The following is a 16209-nucleotide window of genomic DNA, read 5'->3' on the forward strand; positions in this document are numbered from 1 at the left end:
ATCTTAATATTAATTTTGCAAATGCATCTTATGAACATGAATGCATAATGTATGGAATTCTCTTTCTTTAGGGGACCCCAATCAAACAATCCGATTCAAAGAACCAAAAACAGAGACAGATATATAGAATTACTACAAATTACATGAATGTTGGTAGGTCTAGATCGTAACACAAACCACACAAAGTACTGCACAAATCGTGTTTCTCACAGAGCTCCCAAAATCTCAAAGACAAACTTAACAAACACTAGGATCAATCTCCATCATCAAACTCAAACTCTTCTTAGTTACAAGAAAGTTCCCATGAAAAGATACCCAAGAGCCAAACCCATGAATCCCACATTGCTCAAAACTGAACCGGCACCGGAATTATCCGGTGAAGAGGCAGGCTTTATTGTCGTCTCGTTAGCGCTGCCGCTGCCCGAATTGGCCTTTGATGGAGGAGGAGCGGAAGCAGGTGCCTTGGCACCAAACAAGTCATAAGGCAAAAGCACTTTGTCCACTTGGTACACAGCAAGGGGAAACTGCTGTCTGAGTGCATTGTTGATCTGGGTCTCCACGATCCCGGTCGAAACGTTGACTTGGTTTCCGGACCCGGTGAAGTTAAGTCCGTAAGTTCCTCCGTCTTGTCCGGTGGCTTGAGTCCTAACGGGGTTTGACACAGTTAAGAGGCTGGCCAACGTGTAGTACTTGGGGAGGACATGGTAGAGGACGAGGGCGACTTGCTGTTGCGTGTCGAGGCTGTTGAGGGTGCCGGCTTTGAGGTTGTCGAAGGCGTTGTCGGTGGGGGCGAAGACGGTGAGGCCCTCGGTGGAGCTGTTGAGCTGGTTGGTGATTTGGTTGGCTACTTGGGTTGAGATGAGGAGGCGGATGAAGGTGGAGTACTGGCCGTTTTTGTCGAGGAGGCCGGTGAAGTTGAGGGGGCCGGCGGGGCTTGGGGCAGGGGCGGTTTGGGCTTGGGTGTGGGAAATGAGGAGGAGGAGGAGGACGGTGGCTGCGGTGAGGAGGAGGGAGGAGGAAGGTGTGGAAGCCATGATAGGTGTGAGGATATGGGGTGCTGTGTAGTGTAGTGGGATAAGCTTATAAGGTATGGGATCGGGTGTGAGTGAGGGAGCCTTCGTTGGCATGAGCTGGCGTGGCTCTGGTAGGAGACTAAATAAATCAAAACAAGCAACGGCTCCTAACTCAGCTAGTTAAGAAAATCAGAAAATTTTATTCCAATCTTTGAAAAAAAATTACTTTTAGCATAAAACCGTGCACAAGATTAAAAATTAACTCTAATCTTTGGCATTTAATATTTGAATACTAATTTGGTTGTATTAATTATTGAGCTTTTTGTGTTTAGGTTATATATTGATTTTCATAAACAACAAAAATGTTATTTATTATTGATAATTATTGTTAGTTTTCTCATAAAAATAGAAGTCATATATTATCATCTATTTTTTATTGTGCGTGAATTTCTTCATATATATGTATATGCATATTACGTACCTATGTATGTACTATAGTTATGTACCAAGACACTTGTATCAAAATTCATGTATTCATACCAATATTTCCATATCTATGAGTTTTTTTAAATAATTTTTGTCTATTAATATGATTGGAGAAAACAAAATAAATTAATTTAATTATATGTATTGTTGTTGACTTTTATTTAATTATAAGAATTTGAATTTTGAATAATTTTTATCTATTAATATGATTGGAGAAAACAAAATACATTAATTTTGTATGAGGAGAGAATTTCTTTCTTTTTCGTCGAAGATGAGGAGAGACGTTTACAAATAATAAGTGTGCTATAAATATTTAAATGTGGTGAGTTTTAATAATAGGGACTTGAATTAGATTTAGAAACCATTTAGATTAAAATATAAATAGAATCTTAGTTAAACCCCAAAATCTAAAAGCCCCTATTAATATGATTGTAAATGAGAGGACTTATGTTCAATTCTCGCCAAAGATGAATTTGAACCACATTATTGCTAGCCCATTGTGAGGCTAAGCTCACCCCCTTCCTTAGGCCATCTTCAACCGAGGGCTGGCCAGATGGCTCGTTTTAGCCCTCTGGCTTTCCAAGATATTAATATTTTAATGAACAGTACAATGCCATATTTGCCTCCATTTCCAACCGAGGGTCAAAGGGCCATAAGGCTTGTTTTAGCCATGTCACAAAAAACCGTCTCCAACCGATGGCCAAACATAATTTATTATTTAAATTTAAAAACTACAACAACTTAAATTTAAAAACAGCAACTTAAATTTAAAAACTACAACTTATATTTAAAAACTACAACTTAAATTTAAAAATGACAAATTAAAATGGTGTAGGAATGGTGAAAATTTTGTGTGGAATGGTGAATGAATGGTTTAGGTTTTTATAGGAAAAAAAATTAGAATTTTTAAGAATTAAAAAAAAAAATTGGCCCAAAAAACCAAAAAAAAAATGTATACAATGGTAACTGGCGTCAGCTAGCCGTTGAATTCAAATTTTTGTTTAAGCAATCCTGTCAATTATATCTGACAGGATTGCTGGAATTTCTGGCCAGCCCCGGGCTGGCTGGCTAGCTGGCTGCATGCAACCAGCCCTTTGGCCCTTTCAGATTCCGTGGGGTCCACGAGCCCTCTAGCCTAGCCCTCGGTTGGAGACGGCTATTTTCGGCCCTCTGCACCCTTCGGGTGGAGACGACCTTAGTCCCTCTGCACCCTTCAGTTGGAGACGGCCTTAGTCCCTCTTAGTGTAGATAGATAATATCGTTTATTAAAATTCTGAGTTTGGTTTCTCTTTGTCACGTTATTTGTATAAAAGAAAAATTAAGACAAACATAAACGAAATTATATTTGGACTCTTTGGAGATGTGAAAATAATTTTCACTCATTTTTTTTCATCACCTTTGTTTATATTTGCTTATTAATTCTCGTTTGCTTGTATCATATAGTTGATAGGAATAAACACAACAATGGGAATGAGATAAAATAGGTGTGTAGAAATTACTTCACGGGAAAACGAGACAAATCTCTCTCTCCTTAAAAATCAAATTTAAGCCATTTAGTATTATGGTTTAACGGTATTCCTCTTCACTTATAAGTGAGAAGTTTTAGGTTCGATTCTCGTCAAAGGCAAATCTGAATCACATTATTGCTAGTCTATTGTGAGGCTAAGGGGTGGTTTGGGAGTGAGGTGCTTAAAAAAAAGCACTCATGAAAAAAAGCTGTGGTGTTTGGTAAACTGAAAAAAAAAGGCTTATTTTGGAAGCTGCTGTGAGAATAAGCTGAAATCAAAGAAAAAAGCTGAAGCTGCTATTTGTAGCTTTGGAAAACTGGCTTTTTTTCAAAGCACACGGAGCTACATTGCTCCTTTAATGAAAAGACCCACTATCAGACTGCTTTTTTTTTTCAAAAGCACTTTTACAAAAAAGTTTACCAAACACTCTGCTGATTTTTTTCACAGCCGCTTATTCTCACAGCACAGCCGCTTATTCTCACAGCAGCTTTTTTTCAAAGCACAACAATACCAAACCAGCCATAGCCCACCCCTTTCTCTTAGTATATATATATATGGTTTGCTAAAAAAAAAGGGGTGTGATATCCACACACCCCATTTTACTTCTCACACACCCTTCTAATTTTCGACCGTCGGATTGGATTAATTGAAGAAGATCAACGGACAAAAATTAACAAGGGGTGTGTGAGAAGTAATTTGGGATGTGTTATCCACACACCCCAAAAAAAATATCAAATTGAAGATATAAATTAAGCAAATAGATTAGCATATTGCCATATTGAATTCACCAAACAGCCCAATTAACAATTATTTGCTGAGTCTGATTTGGTGCCTTCGGATGGAGAGATTTGACTAATTTAAATACTGAAACCCTACTCAGCCAGAATAAGTTGAGGGAGGCACATCTGTATGTGTGATATGACCAAAGTCTCTCTTGTATTTGAACAGTTTGCACTCAATTTTCAAAAAGATGGACTGATACGGTGTCAATAATTCGTCATTAAAATTAAAGAAAAACTAATATTTTTTTTTTTAAATTTAGTTTTAATGAAAAATGACAAATAAAGATACAGTGAATAGTACCAAAGAAAGGTAAAAATGTGATTTTTCGTTAAAAATGAATAGTACCAATAGTATTTCACTAAAACTCTCTAAAATTAATAGATAACATAAAAGTATTCAAATATGGTGACGTGTATTGATACATTATCAATATTATTAGGGGAACTTGGATCCTCTCCTAAGCTAATGGAGAGGATCCTCCTGACCACTAATCATGGGCCGTTGGATTTTTATCCAACGGCTACAAACAGGAGGTTCCTTTAAAGTTATAATAATTATAGCCGTTTGATAAAAATCTAACGGTCCATGATTAGTGGTCAAGATGATCATCTTCATTAGCTCAGGAGAGGATCCAAATCCATTGTTAGGGTATTACAAATATCAATCTTACCTATTGAAAAACCGACATTTAATAAATATTTACTACACCCAGTGCAGTGTATACCAGATTTGAATAAAAAAAGAAGTGAAGTCCTTTTTTAATAGTAACACGTACTAGACCACTTAGTACTATAATGATATTCTTCTTCATTTATAAGTAAAAGATTTTAGGTTTGATTCTTACTAAATATGAGTTTAAACCATATTATTGTTAGCCTATTATGAGACTAAGCCCACTTTTTCTTCTTTAACGTAGATAAAATATTATTTGTTAAAAAAACAAAAACGAATTAAGAAAAAATTAAACTCGATTTGTCTGCATTCTTTCATATATTACTCAAAACTAAAGAGACGAAAAGGTATAATAATATATGTGATCAGTTTGTCAGCCTGGCGTTGAACATGGCATGTGGCCATGTGGGATTCCACTAATTAATAACAACTGTTTGAATCTGGTTTCACCATACAGCCTACCTACCAATTTGGAGAGGAAGAGGAAATGGAAATATACTGCATGATTTGTATGATTTTACGGGGATGATTTTTAAATTTATAATTAAAAAAAAGTGACTGATTAGCATCTTATTAAGCTACTAATTGGTTTGCACTTAAAAGCACTTGTATATGTATATTCAATACGATGGTTGTACTTTGGGATCAGGATGATTATGAGACTATCCGGAGGCCAGGAAACAAGCATGTGAAGGTCATCTAAGGACTCTTCGAATGTTTGGTACATATATCTTTTTGTACCCACTAAGTGTTTGATGTAATGTTTACTAGGCATATCTTGACAAGTTGCGTCAACAAACACTCTCTATAACACTCATCAGATTGTTTCAGCAAATGTTGATATTTATTGACATATAAACAATAGATATCGACATTTGTACACTTTTTGCCAAGTTTCTATCTAAAAACTTGAACCTTTTAACATTAGCACCCAAAAAATTCAAATCCTAAATCTACCGGTGTGGATATATGTATATTATGTACAACTTTCAAGTTGTTCCATCAATTATGCATTCATTCATATAAATATTTTTGTAGCATTGTACCAAGTCTGCCTTCATATTCTAGAACCAGATAGATAAAGTTATTATTGTGTAGCTGCTGCCCTTTCATGTTCTATACAGGTAGAGAGGATCATACTCAATCACAACAGACATTTAATAACAAACATATATCTTCTGTCTCAATCCCTAAAATCAATGGTCAAATTACATTTCACCTCCTACATGCTTACTCAAAATTAGATTCATTGCAATGTTAGCTTCCGTCACATAATGTGTTACTTAGATTTTCGCTGATCTAGAAGCCAAGAGTAGGTCACGCAGATGAAAGCCAATATAAAAGAAGTAGTGTTATTTAGACACAAAAAAGAATAATCACATTACTATCGGAATGAGTCCCATGTATGTTGGAAAATGATTTCCGCATACACCGTAACGTATTTATTTATGTCCCTAGGCTAGATTGTCGGATCATTATTCATCTTGGATTAGGGCTTGAATGATTATTGGAATGGGCAAGATAAAACCCAATGGGCTACCAAATCATTTATAAAGCCCGTTTTATTACATCTTACCAAAATACAAAAGGCCCATTTCATATTATAAGACAACAAAGTGAAGAACACAGGGTTTTAGACTTGGAGAAGGTTCAAGGATCTGCCTATTCTCTCTGCCAAATGCTAGTTTCCGATTACAATCGGCGGTTTGTCAGTTTCCCATGATTACCCGCCAACTGAATTTCAAAGCCCTCCAACGAATACCTAACCAACGGTTCACGACATGTTCTAACTTCCACTCATTCAAACATGAGCACCAACTGTTCGACCAAAATCCCCAACCAAACGCAGCAGCATCGGTTAACCACGCTATGCTCAACAACTTACACAGAAACCTTCTGCGTCGAGCCCTCGGCATCTTCAGAGAGCAGGTTCAGTTATGTTCGTCACAGAATATCGATGAAGTTACTCTTACCCTTGCTGTCAAGGCTTGTCAAGGGGACCTCAAACCCGGGTGCCAAATTCACGGGTTTGCGGTTTCTTCTGGGTTTGCTTCTTATGTTACGGTTTTGAATTCCTTGATGAGTATGTACACTAAAGCTGGAGAGTTTGATAGTGCGTTATTTATCTTTGAGAGGATGTGTTATAAGGATATAGTTTCTTGGAATACAATTCTTTCGGGGTTCAGGTCGAGTGAGGGTGCATTGAGTTTTGCTCTTAGGATGAACTTGAATGGAGTTGTTTTTGATCCGGTGACTTATACAACAGTTCTTTCCTTTTGTGCGGAGCATGAGGACTTTCTGTTTGGATGGCAGCTTCATTCTCTCATATTTAAGTCCGGTTTGGATTGTGAAGTTTTTGTTGGGAATGCACTCATAAGTATGTATTCGAGGCAGAGACATCTAATAGAAGCTAGGAACGTGTTTGATGAAATGCGGAATAAGGATCTGGTTTCATGGAATGCAATACTATCAGGTTATTCGCAAGAGGGAAATCACGGGCTTGAAGCGGTTTTGGCCTTTATTGAGATGATGAGAGAAGGGGTGGAGTTAGATCATGTCTCATTTACTAGTGCAGTTTCAGCTTGCGGTCATGAACAGAATTTAGGACTCGGGAAACAGATACATGGCATGACTATAAAATCAGGATACGGAAGGCATGTTTCAGTTTGTAATGTATTGATCTCGACATATTCAAAGTGTGAGGATACTGAAGATGCAAAATTGGTGTTTCAGCACACGAACAATCGCAATGTAGTTTCTTGGACGACTATGATTTCTATGGACGAAGAAGATGCCATCTCTCTGTTTAATGAGATGAGACTGGATGGAGTATATCCAAATGATGTTACATTTGTTGGGCTAATCCACGCTGTAACGATTGGGAAGCAGGTGGAAGAAGGCCGAATGATTCACGGGTTTTGCATAAAGACTGGATTTTTGTCAAAGGATAATGTTTGCAACAGCTTTATCACAATGTATGCTAAGTTTGAGTCCATGCAGGACTCCATCAAAGTTTTCGAGGAGTTGGAATGCAGAGAAATCATATCGTGGAACGCTTTGATTTCAGGGTATGCTCAGAATGGGCTGTGCCAGGATGCTCTCAAAACATTCTTGGTAGTAACTATGGAGGCGACGCCAAACAATTACACATTTGGCAGTGTCTTGAGCGCAATTGGCGATGCTCACGATATATCTCTGAAGTATGGCCAACGATGCCACTCATTTTTAATCAAACTTGGATCAGTAACTGACCCGATCATCGCAGGTGCTCTTCTTGACATGTATGCAAAGCGAGGAAGCATTAGTGAGTCCGAAAGAGTTTTCAGCGAAACGCCTCACAAAAGTCAGTTTGCTTGGACTGCAATAATATCTGCATATGCTGCGCATGGAGACTGTGACTCAGTAATAGAATTGTTCGAGGAGATGGTAAGAGAAGGGGTTAAACCCGATTCAATCACGTTTCTTTCTGTACTAGCTGCCTGCAGCAGAAAGGGAATGGTTGAGACCGGGCGTCATCTCTTTCACTCAATGATCAAAGACTATCAGATTGAGACATCTCCTCAACATTATTCAAGCATGGTGGACATGTTGGGGCGGGCAGGGAAACTGGAGGAAGCGGAGGAGTTGATCAGTCAGATGCCAGGACAGCCAGGGTTTTCGCTGCTGCAAAGCCTGCTCGGGGCATGCAGGATACACGGGAATGTGGAGATGGGTGAGAGAGTATCCAACGCGCTGATGGGATTGGAACCGACGGAGTCAGGTGCTTACGTGCAGATGTCGAACTTGTATGCTGAGAAAGGGGACTGGGAAATGGTGGCGAAAGTACGGAAAGGGATGAGAGATAGGGGAGTGAGAAAGGAAGTTGGGTTTAGCTGGGTGGACACTGGTGGTGGTGATGCTGCTGATGGTTCCTTGTGTTTGCATCCGTTTTCGTCAGGAGATACGTCTCACCCGCTTTCGGAAGAGATTTGGAGAATGGCGAAATGCTTAGGATTGGAGATGAAAGTTCTGAGGGAGGTGTGGGAGACGAGCTCACTGACTGTGAGGGCCTTGAATATGTACATGTGAAACATTTGAGGCCGAAGCAACTCATGATTGTGTATTATAATTATTCTTTTGTAGCAAAAGTTTAAAGAAAAAAGAGAGGGAAATTCATCTTTAAGATAACATATATCTTGGACACTCTTGGAAGCATTTTAGCGGTGCCAATAGCTCGTATTCACTTTTATTTATTTATATCTAGGTCGTGTTCGTATCAATGCACAAATAAATCAATAAGAAAGACAATATAGTTAATAATAAAATATATAATAACTCATAGTACTAATCTGATAAAGGTTCTTTTGTGTGTGTGTGTGTGTTTGAAAGATTATGCAATCTACTCTTTCCGAGTATATCACCAACTGCGCTGGCGAAGGCCACATGATTTCCACACGTAAGCGTTTTCTGTCTAATTGTAGCAAGGATTCTTGAAAATTTTGACTTTGATTACTTGAAATTACTGATTTAACACTTACATTTTTTAGGATGAATATGATTGTGTACAAGATTGCGAGAAACTTTAGTAGAACTACTTGGCTAAAACAGTAAGAGAGACCAGCGTGAGGTCACATGTGAACATTAAGGAAGCACCCTACTTTTATGACAAGTGCCCTACTAGATGACGCAGTTGACACCTCTACCCGAAGTTTTCACAGAAGTTTTAATGCTTCTTTTAACCAAATTACAGCACTGACTCTGATAAGCGATCAACAAGATGTAATTATATTCACAAGTCCACAAGCATTAGGTAAAATTTTGGGAAATTCAATTGCCTTAAACCCAAGACTTTTGATAGGGAGTGTTTTTACTTGAGCTCTGTTTGAACCAAGAAATGTTCGGTAACAACGATTTTTAACCAAAAATAACCTCTAGCGAGGGAGCTCATTCAGCCGAAAGAGCCCTTCATTCAACCACCAAATCAACACAGAAAAGTAAAGCAAAGCATGACTAATGATCTCTCTGAAATAGCAACCGAAGAACAAGGCAATCACTCTGTTACATAAGCTTGTACTTAACAGCAACACTCATCTCGAATTCATCCAAATAAATTTCAGATTCAAGCTGCCTAGCAGTTCATTAAAAACAAAACTTTTAGTACAAAGTCAACATTAAAGGATTTCCTAGTACACAACAACTCCATCAGTCAAAGCCTCTGAAGGCTCTCGCTACAGTCCGAGAGGCCCATCACACCGAGTATGCACTCCGAAATGGTTTTAGATAAGGAGCTTCTCAATGGCATCCTGCATTTTTACATATACGATGTTTACAATACAGAACCAAATCCAGCAATTGTAGATTAAAACTAGAATGAAGAGTACCTTGAGTTGTTGTATTTGTGACTTCAATTGACTTCCCTCGTTTGTCGTCACAGAGGCGGCAATGACGGGTCTTGTGACACCACATGCTCGTCCAAGTGCTTGCTTCGAAGGGACAAACACATACGGCACATTCTGCACAAATTCAAGTAGACTGTTTATAACATGTTGTATACAAGTTTATCATACCTGAGACTCTAGGAGAGAAGCAGCAAATAAAAGGGTTTTAAAGTTCCAGTACAAAATGAAACAGACACACGATATTTAGAGTGCGCTACTGTCTTGGGGCATGGTGTTACGTGTCTATAACCACGTGATGCTTATTGATAACAGTGTAGCATATGAAATGTGTGCAATCTAAAACAAAACGGACATAAGATTTTAGTGCATCAATTCAAAGCCGTAGAACACAGCGACAAGCACCAACCAAACGTATATAGTAAATGTGTCAGGTTTGGGTACAAATATCAGTAACGCCTACTACAAAAATGGAACATCAAACAATTTGGAAACTACACGAACCACCTCAACTGACGAATAATAAGCCAACTACCAAGCCTTAAAAGGTTGTTGTTTATGGGACGTGTACATTCTAAAACAAAACAGACATATGATCTTTGGTGCCTCGATGTAAAGCTGTTGAACACAGCCCAACCAACAGATGTAAATAAAATCAGTGATGCCTACTAGAAAACTGGAAAATCAAACACTTTGGAAACTACACAAACCAACTCAACTGACAAATAATACGCCATCTATCGAGCCAAAAAAAGAAATATTTTATGGGAACTTTAACGAAAAGCATCTGATACTGTTCACTTTAATGAAAAACCACATTTTTACACTAAAAAGTCAATCCTGGTACTATTCACTTTACCTTTTATTTTGTGCTTATCATTAAAACTCAAAGTTTTCAAACCCTTTTCATTAGTTTTCCTATATTTTATCCAAAAAGTGTAGAAAAACAAACAACAAAGGCACTTGAATATGTCACTGAACTACCCCCATATGAGAATCAACACTATCCCAATCAACCATCCAAAATTTCCAACTCACAAACAAATAATAAAGCATTCAGAATACGAAAAACTCAGCCCCAGAGAAAGAGTACCTTATCCTCAGCCAACAGGGGAAGGTGAAGAAGAATCTCCAGAGGCTCAGTATCAGCCGCCATCACTATAAACTCCGAAATACCCCTGTTCAAGGTTTTAGTTGCTGAAAAGAATCACAACCCAAATGTCAAATTCCAAGCTTTGACACAAAAATAATTAAAAAAATGGATTAAAAAGAAGCAGCATTCGGGAGAGTACCTTCATTCGCGCCCTTTTTGAGCTGCTTGTAGTTAGCAGCTTGCTGAACCAGGTCGAGTATGGTGATCGTCAGTTGCGCGTCCGCCAACGGGTACGCTTTCGGGTTCACTGCCTCTCCGGTCTGCAATTACAGTCCAACTCAAAACAAATTAGCAATTCAGAAACCCTAATCGATCGATCGAAACCCCTGAGAGAAGATCAGAGATGAATAACGAGAGGGTACCATTCTGTGTCGTCGATGTTTCGAGGGAGCAGAGAGGCTAGGGTTTTGTCGCGCACCAAATTAGGGTTTAAGGAGGAGAGCGTTTGCCGTCTACTGCCGGGATATTTATAGAGGAGCTTTCTGGGCCGCCGTCGTTTATACCGAGCGTAATGCACTTGGGTTTGTCGGCCCGTTATGGAACATTGGGCTAATCCTTTCTTGATTTTGGACCGGTCCATTTTCAGGTCCATTTTTTATAAATTTATAAATAATTCTCATCTATTCACTTATTATGCTTAATCGATTTTTAGCTGTAAAATTTCTTTGGCGTTACAAAGTAAGCTGAGATATTTTTTCTTCTAAAATATTGGATCTGAAATGTTTTTCTTTAAATTGTGATAATATCAAGAATTCATTCTAATTTTAACGTCTGGTTTGAAGATAATTAGATTGATTACTTGTGATCAACTTAATCGATATAGAAAGAGAAAGTCAACGATTGGTCGAGTATTTTAAGAAAACAAGTTTAGACAAATTGATGGAGTAAGACAATTCTCACATAAGATAGATTAACGTATGATTGTGACTCGTGTAGAACACATGATGTTTCGTTTTTTTGTTTTTTTTTTAAGAAGAACTGGAAATAAGTATAACCAGGACCGGAGCCAAGAGTATAGGGAGGCCTACAAGGAGGCAAGAACCAAGGAAACCAAACATAAAGCAGTGAAGGAGGGAACAAAGGCTAAAGACGTTGCACCTATACCTGTAAACGGGTCGGGTTTATCGGGTTTAAGTCGGGTTCAATCCGACCCGTTAAGCTAACAGGTCATCCGAACCCAACCCATTAAGTTAACGGATCACCCGAACCCAACCCGTTAATTTATCAGATCACCCGTTTCACCCGTTAACAATTTTTTTTCCCAATACAATTACAAAACTGCAAGGATGTATAAAAGGGTGCTGACACTGACAAGGGTACTGACTTAGATATATAGAAAACAAACAAGGAGTTGCGATCGGGCTCCTCTCTGCAATTTGAAGTGTCACGAATCCCTAATTGCGTGAAAATATTGATCGCTCCTGCCGCAAATGCTTTGGATCTGCTTATCAATTGTCGAACCCAAGCTGGCTTCGTCGTCGCAATAGTAGTGCTACTACTCATCACCCAAAGCACTTGGTCGTATTATTCATCATATAATGAAGACGTAGTTGTTAGAATTGCAACTGAATTTTTCCATGAGAATAATGGTACTAGGTGCTTGAAATCCTACAATTCTCCTGGCAGACACATCACATGGAAAACCTCATCATGTAAGTTGAACGAAAGAATAGCGAGATCATACCCCATCTGGTAGTATTCGAAGAGGATGGAGAGAAGGGTTGACATGCGGATCATGGAGCGGGGGAGATTTATTGGGAAAGATGGTGGAAGGAGTGGAGGAGGTTGATATGAAGGCCCCTGCCGATAAGGTGTGGTTATAATTTATAATGGGTGTTGATGGGTCTAAGGGGTTGACCTAAAGTGACCCGTTATTTAACGGGTTGTTAACGGGTTCACCCGTTAGCAACCCAACCCGTTAAGCATCCATCCAAATATTAATATTAACGGGTTGGGTTAACGGGTCGGATCCAAAATGCCAAGTCTAGTTGCACCAAGTGCAAAGGCGTCACTCCCTTCACTATCAAAACACATTTACGAAAGATATGGGAGCCCATCCTTGTTCAAAACAAGCACCAAAGAAGAAGAGGGATGGTTGACTCAAGTAGAACCACACATATCCGTATTACTTCTCGACACCAAACGGTCCGTCGCCATTTTGGCCGATCTCGGAACCCATGATGTTTCGTTATTTTGTGAGAAAGTGTCATACATGGTAGAGATTCTAGAGAATGGGTTGAGTTGTTGAAGTTTTTTTATTTTCTGATTTTTTTTTCTTTCCTTAAAAGAAAAATGTGATTTGGCTGTCCATGTCCAGGTGGCGAAACATGATTTGGTTGGTGACAAACACCGCAGTGCAGACATAAATACCGCGAAATCCAATTTTCTTTTGCTTTCCGGTCCACCACCGAAATCCAACTACCAAATTCTAGTTCCTCTGCGAGCAGGCAGCGGCATTGAATTTACAATTTACACCCCGTAATCTCTCAGCTTTCGCAGTTGCTCAGAAACCAGAAGCAATGGGGTGGTTCGGGGAGACCCTGGACTCCATCAAGTCCATTCAGATCAGACAAGCTCTCTCCCAAGCCCTCACTCTCGGTCCGTATATATACACACGTGTGTGTGTGTCCATGCATATATGTTTCACTAGTTTTTGTTTTTTTGTTGGGGGTGGGGGGTGGTTTCAATGAAAGATTGCGGCTAAGGTGTTTGATGTAATGTTTCAGGCTTGATTGTGACGTCGGCATTGATTATTTGGAAAGGGTTGATATGTATGACCGGGAGTGAATCGCCTGTGGTGGTTGATGTTGGAGCAATATTAGAAAATATGAAAATAACACAAGCATTCTAATAATAATAATCACATAGAAATTCACAACATCAATTATGTATGAGACTAATATAAACAATTAGAGGTAAAGTTAGAAAAACTGACAAACTTGGAGATTGAGGCTTGCATAAATGCAATGTCCTAAAGATAGAATTTCGCCCCTACTCTTGTGCTTGTAGTTCGATAGGCGTCCATCTCCCAGGATTCAACAATCTATAATCCGAAGTCAAAGCACTTCAATCTTCGGACTCTGGTGAACTTCATATATTCCGTACTCTCAAGACACGACTCGGAAAACAAACGAAGAATGAGAGAAATAGAGTGGGGAAACCCTATTTCTCAAGAGTAATTAAATTTGTTATTTTTCTACTACTTTCATGGCTTAGTGTTACTGGGTTTATATATAACCCAAGTGCCTTCTTCTAAACTGCGTGACTAACTCTATACCGATGCTTTGCGGTTCGCACCACTTCTATAACCATGACAACCAATGAGGGAAAGGTTACAACTATTATTTTTTAAATACTATACAGAAAGTGTTGCATTCTCTGCATGAAACACTTCACAAACTAATATTTTCATTCAAACTAATATTAAATATTATAATATTAAATATCCAACAATCCCCCACATGAATGAAAATTTAGGAAGAATTTGATAGTACAGGCGGAAAAGAGATGCATTGGGAGATGTGTCTTTTGGACTTGAACCTACCCTAGTGAATACTTATCGGATTTACTTGGTGACGCAATGAATATAGAATCTTGAATTGTTCACCGCAGTAGTAAACCGAGACAATAAGCAACACACATCACTAATAGTGTATACAATGGGAAGTCTAGACAAATTAGACGAAGACATAATACAATAAAGCAATGGCTCTCTAGTGGTGTAATTTCTATTGACTATGTCAAGTCAAAAGATAATATTGCGGATCCGCTTACTAAAGGCTTATCTAGAGAGCAAGTTAAGCATACATCGAGGGGAATGGGTTTAAAGCCAATAGAGTAAAATGAAACTGCCAAACGGAAACCCAACCTAGTTGATTGGAGATCCCATGGTTTAGGTTCAATAGGCAAACTGGTTTGGCTAGATTCAAGAAGAAACACACTTACATACCCATTCCTATGATGGAAGAAGTGTGGTGACTGCTAATGGTGCAGGATACATTAGTTTAATGATATTGGTACTTGTAAATCAAGTGGAATAGTAGCAGCCTATTCATAATCAATATCACCTATATGAGAGTAAATGTGGGGTCGCATTTATGAGAATTACATGACTACATTCTCTAAAGCTCTCATGAATCCAGGATTTGTTCAGGACCAAAATGAACACAAACGTATGAATTTGCAATGTGTTGGTGTGACATATGTTTTGCTTATTGTCTTGGTTTACTGCGGAGATAAACAGTTCAAGATTTTATATTCACTGCGTCATCTAGTAAATCCGATAAGTACATACTAAGGTAGGTTCAAGTCTAAAAGACACATTTCCTGATGTATGTCACATCTATTGTTTACTCTCGTGTTTCAGTTTCTCTAGGACCAAACAGTCGTCTCAAAATGTGGGGTATTGTTGGAAGTTTTGAGACTCTTGTCCCACATTGGGGAAAACAAGATTCTCAAGGGCCTTTATATAGATTTAGTTCTTTAGTCTAGTAATTAGAATATGGGCCATTTGGAAATGGATTGAAGGCTTGGGCCTTATGGTTGTGTGGATTAGGCTTGTATAATATAGCCTAAATACAATTAATATTAATTAATCTAATTCATTAATTTTAATTTTCGGATTAAGTTTTTAATTAATTTATTATTAATTAAAAATGTTTTGATTAAAAGACACAGCTATTAGAAAAGAGTTGTGAACTTTCAAATACACTGAACTGGTATTTGAAAGGGTGTGAAACAGCCTATATATCTGCAATCCATGATATCCAAATGAATCAGCTTTTCTTCTTCCTTTTCTTCCGTACAAACTTTCCAGAGAGAGTAAACACACAAAGCAATTCGCTAGAATTCTATAATGCAGTGCGGGTTATAGGATTAGGTAGTTGTATCCTGGTCGAGCAGACGTTATAGAACCACAAGCACAAGAGTGGGACGGAATTACTGTTCGAAGGACATAGCTTTTACGCTAGCCTCTACCTTCTGTAATCAAGTTAGTACCGTTGACATTCTTATATTAATTTATGTATTTATTGTATACTTTTCATTATGTATAACAAGTACCTTTTGTTGAGTTGAGCTCACTTGCTTTGTAAAAGTTCTGTTTTTTAAATACCCATGACTTTTTATGTGTTTTAAGCCTTTTAGTTTAGTCCAGAAGTGTCGATCAATCATGTTCCAATAAAAAAGTTCAGGGATTTAAGTTAAATTTGGCATGTAGA

At 38.3% G+C, this 16209-nt stretch overlaps 3 protein-coding genes across 3 annotated transcripts; 1 reads left to right on the forward strand and 2 right to left on the reverse strand.

Moving 5' to 3' along the window:
• Window positions 1–94: 94 nt before the first annotated feature.
• Window positions 95–1124, reverse strand: LOC103431485 (fasciclin-like arabinogalactan protein 13). Its single transcript, XM_008369638.3, has one exon. The coding sequence runs from the start codon at window positions 1032–1034 to the stop codon at window positions 288–290; it is 747 nt and encodes a 248-aa protein (XP_008367860.2). The 5' UTR covers window positions 1035–1124; the 3' UTR covers window positions 95–287.
• Window positions 1125–6062: 4938 nt separating this feature from the next.
• On the forward strand, window positions 6063–8629 carry LOC103415745 (pentatricopeptide repeat-containing protein At4g32430, mitochondrial). Its single transcript, XM_008354040.4, has one exon. It carries the CDS (start codon window positions 6182–6184, stop codon window positions 8528–8530), a length of 2349 nt encoding a protein of 782 aa, XP_008352262.3. The 5' UTR covers window positions 6063–6181; the 3' UTR covers window positions 8531–8629.
• Window positions 8630–9436: 807 nt separating this feature from the next.
• On the reverse strand, window positions 9437–11472 carry LOC103415747 (uncharacterized). The gene is made up of 5 exons (XM_008354041.4): window positions 11353–11472; window positions 11130–11250; window positions 10931–11034; window positions 9823–9954; window positions 9437–9744 (listed from the first exon to the last, which is right to left on the reverse strand). The coding sequence occupies exons 1-5, from the start codon at window positions 11353–11355 to the stop codon at window positions 9718–9720; spliced, it is 387 nt and encodes a 128-aa protein (XP_008352263.1). The 5' UTR covers window positions 11356–11472; the 3' UTR covers window positions 9437–9717.
• Window positions 11473–16209: the final 4737 nt, after the last annotated feature.

Source organism: Malus domestica, chromosome 15 (genome assembly GCF_042453785.1).
Source record: "Malus domestica chromosome 15, GDT2T_hap1".
Taxonomy (NCBI): Eukaryota; Viridiplantae; Streptophyta; class Magnoliopsida; order Rosales; family Rosaceae; genus Malus; species Malus domestica.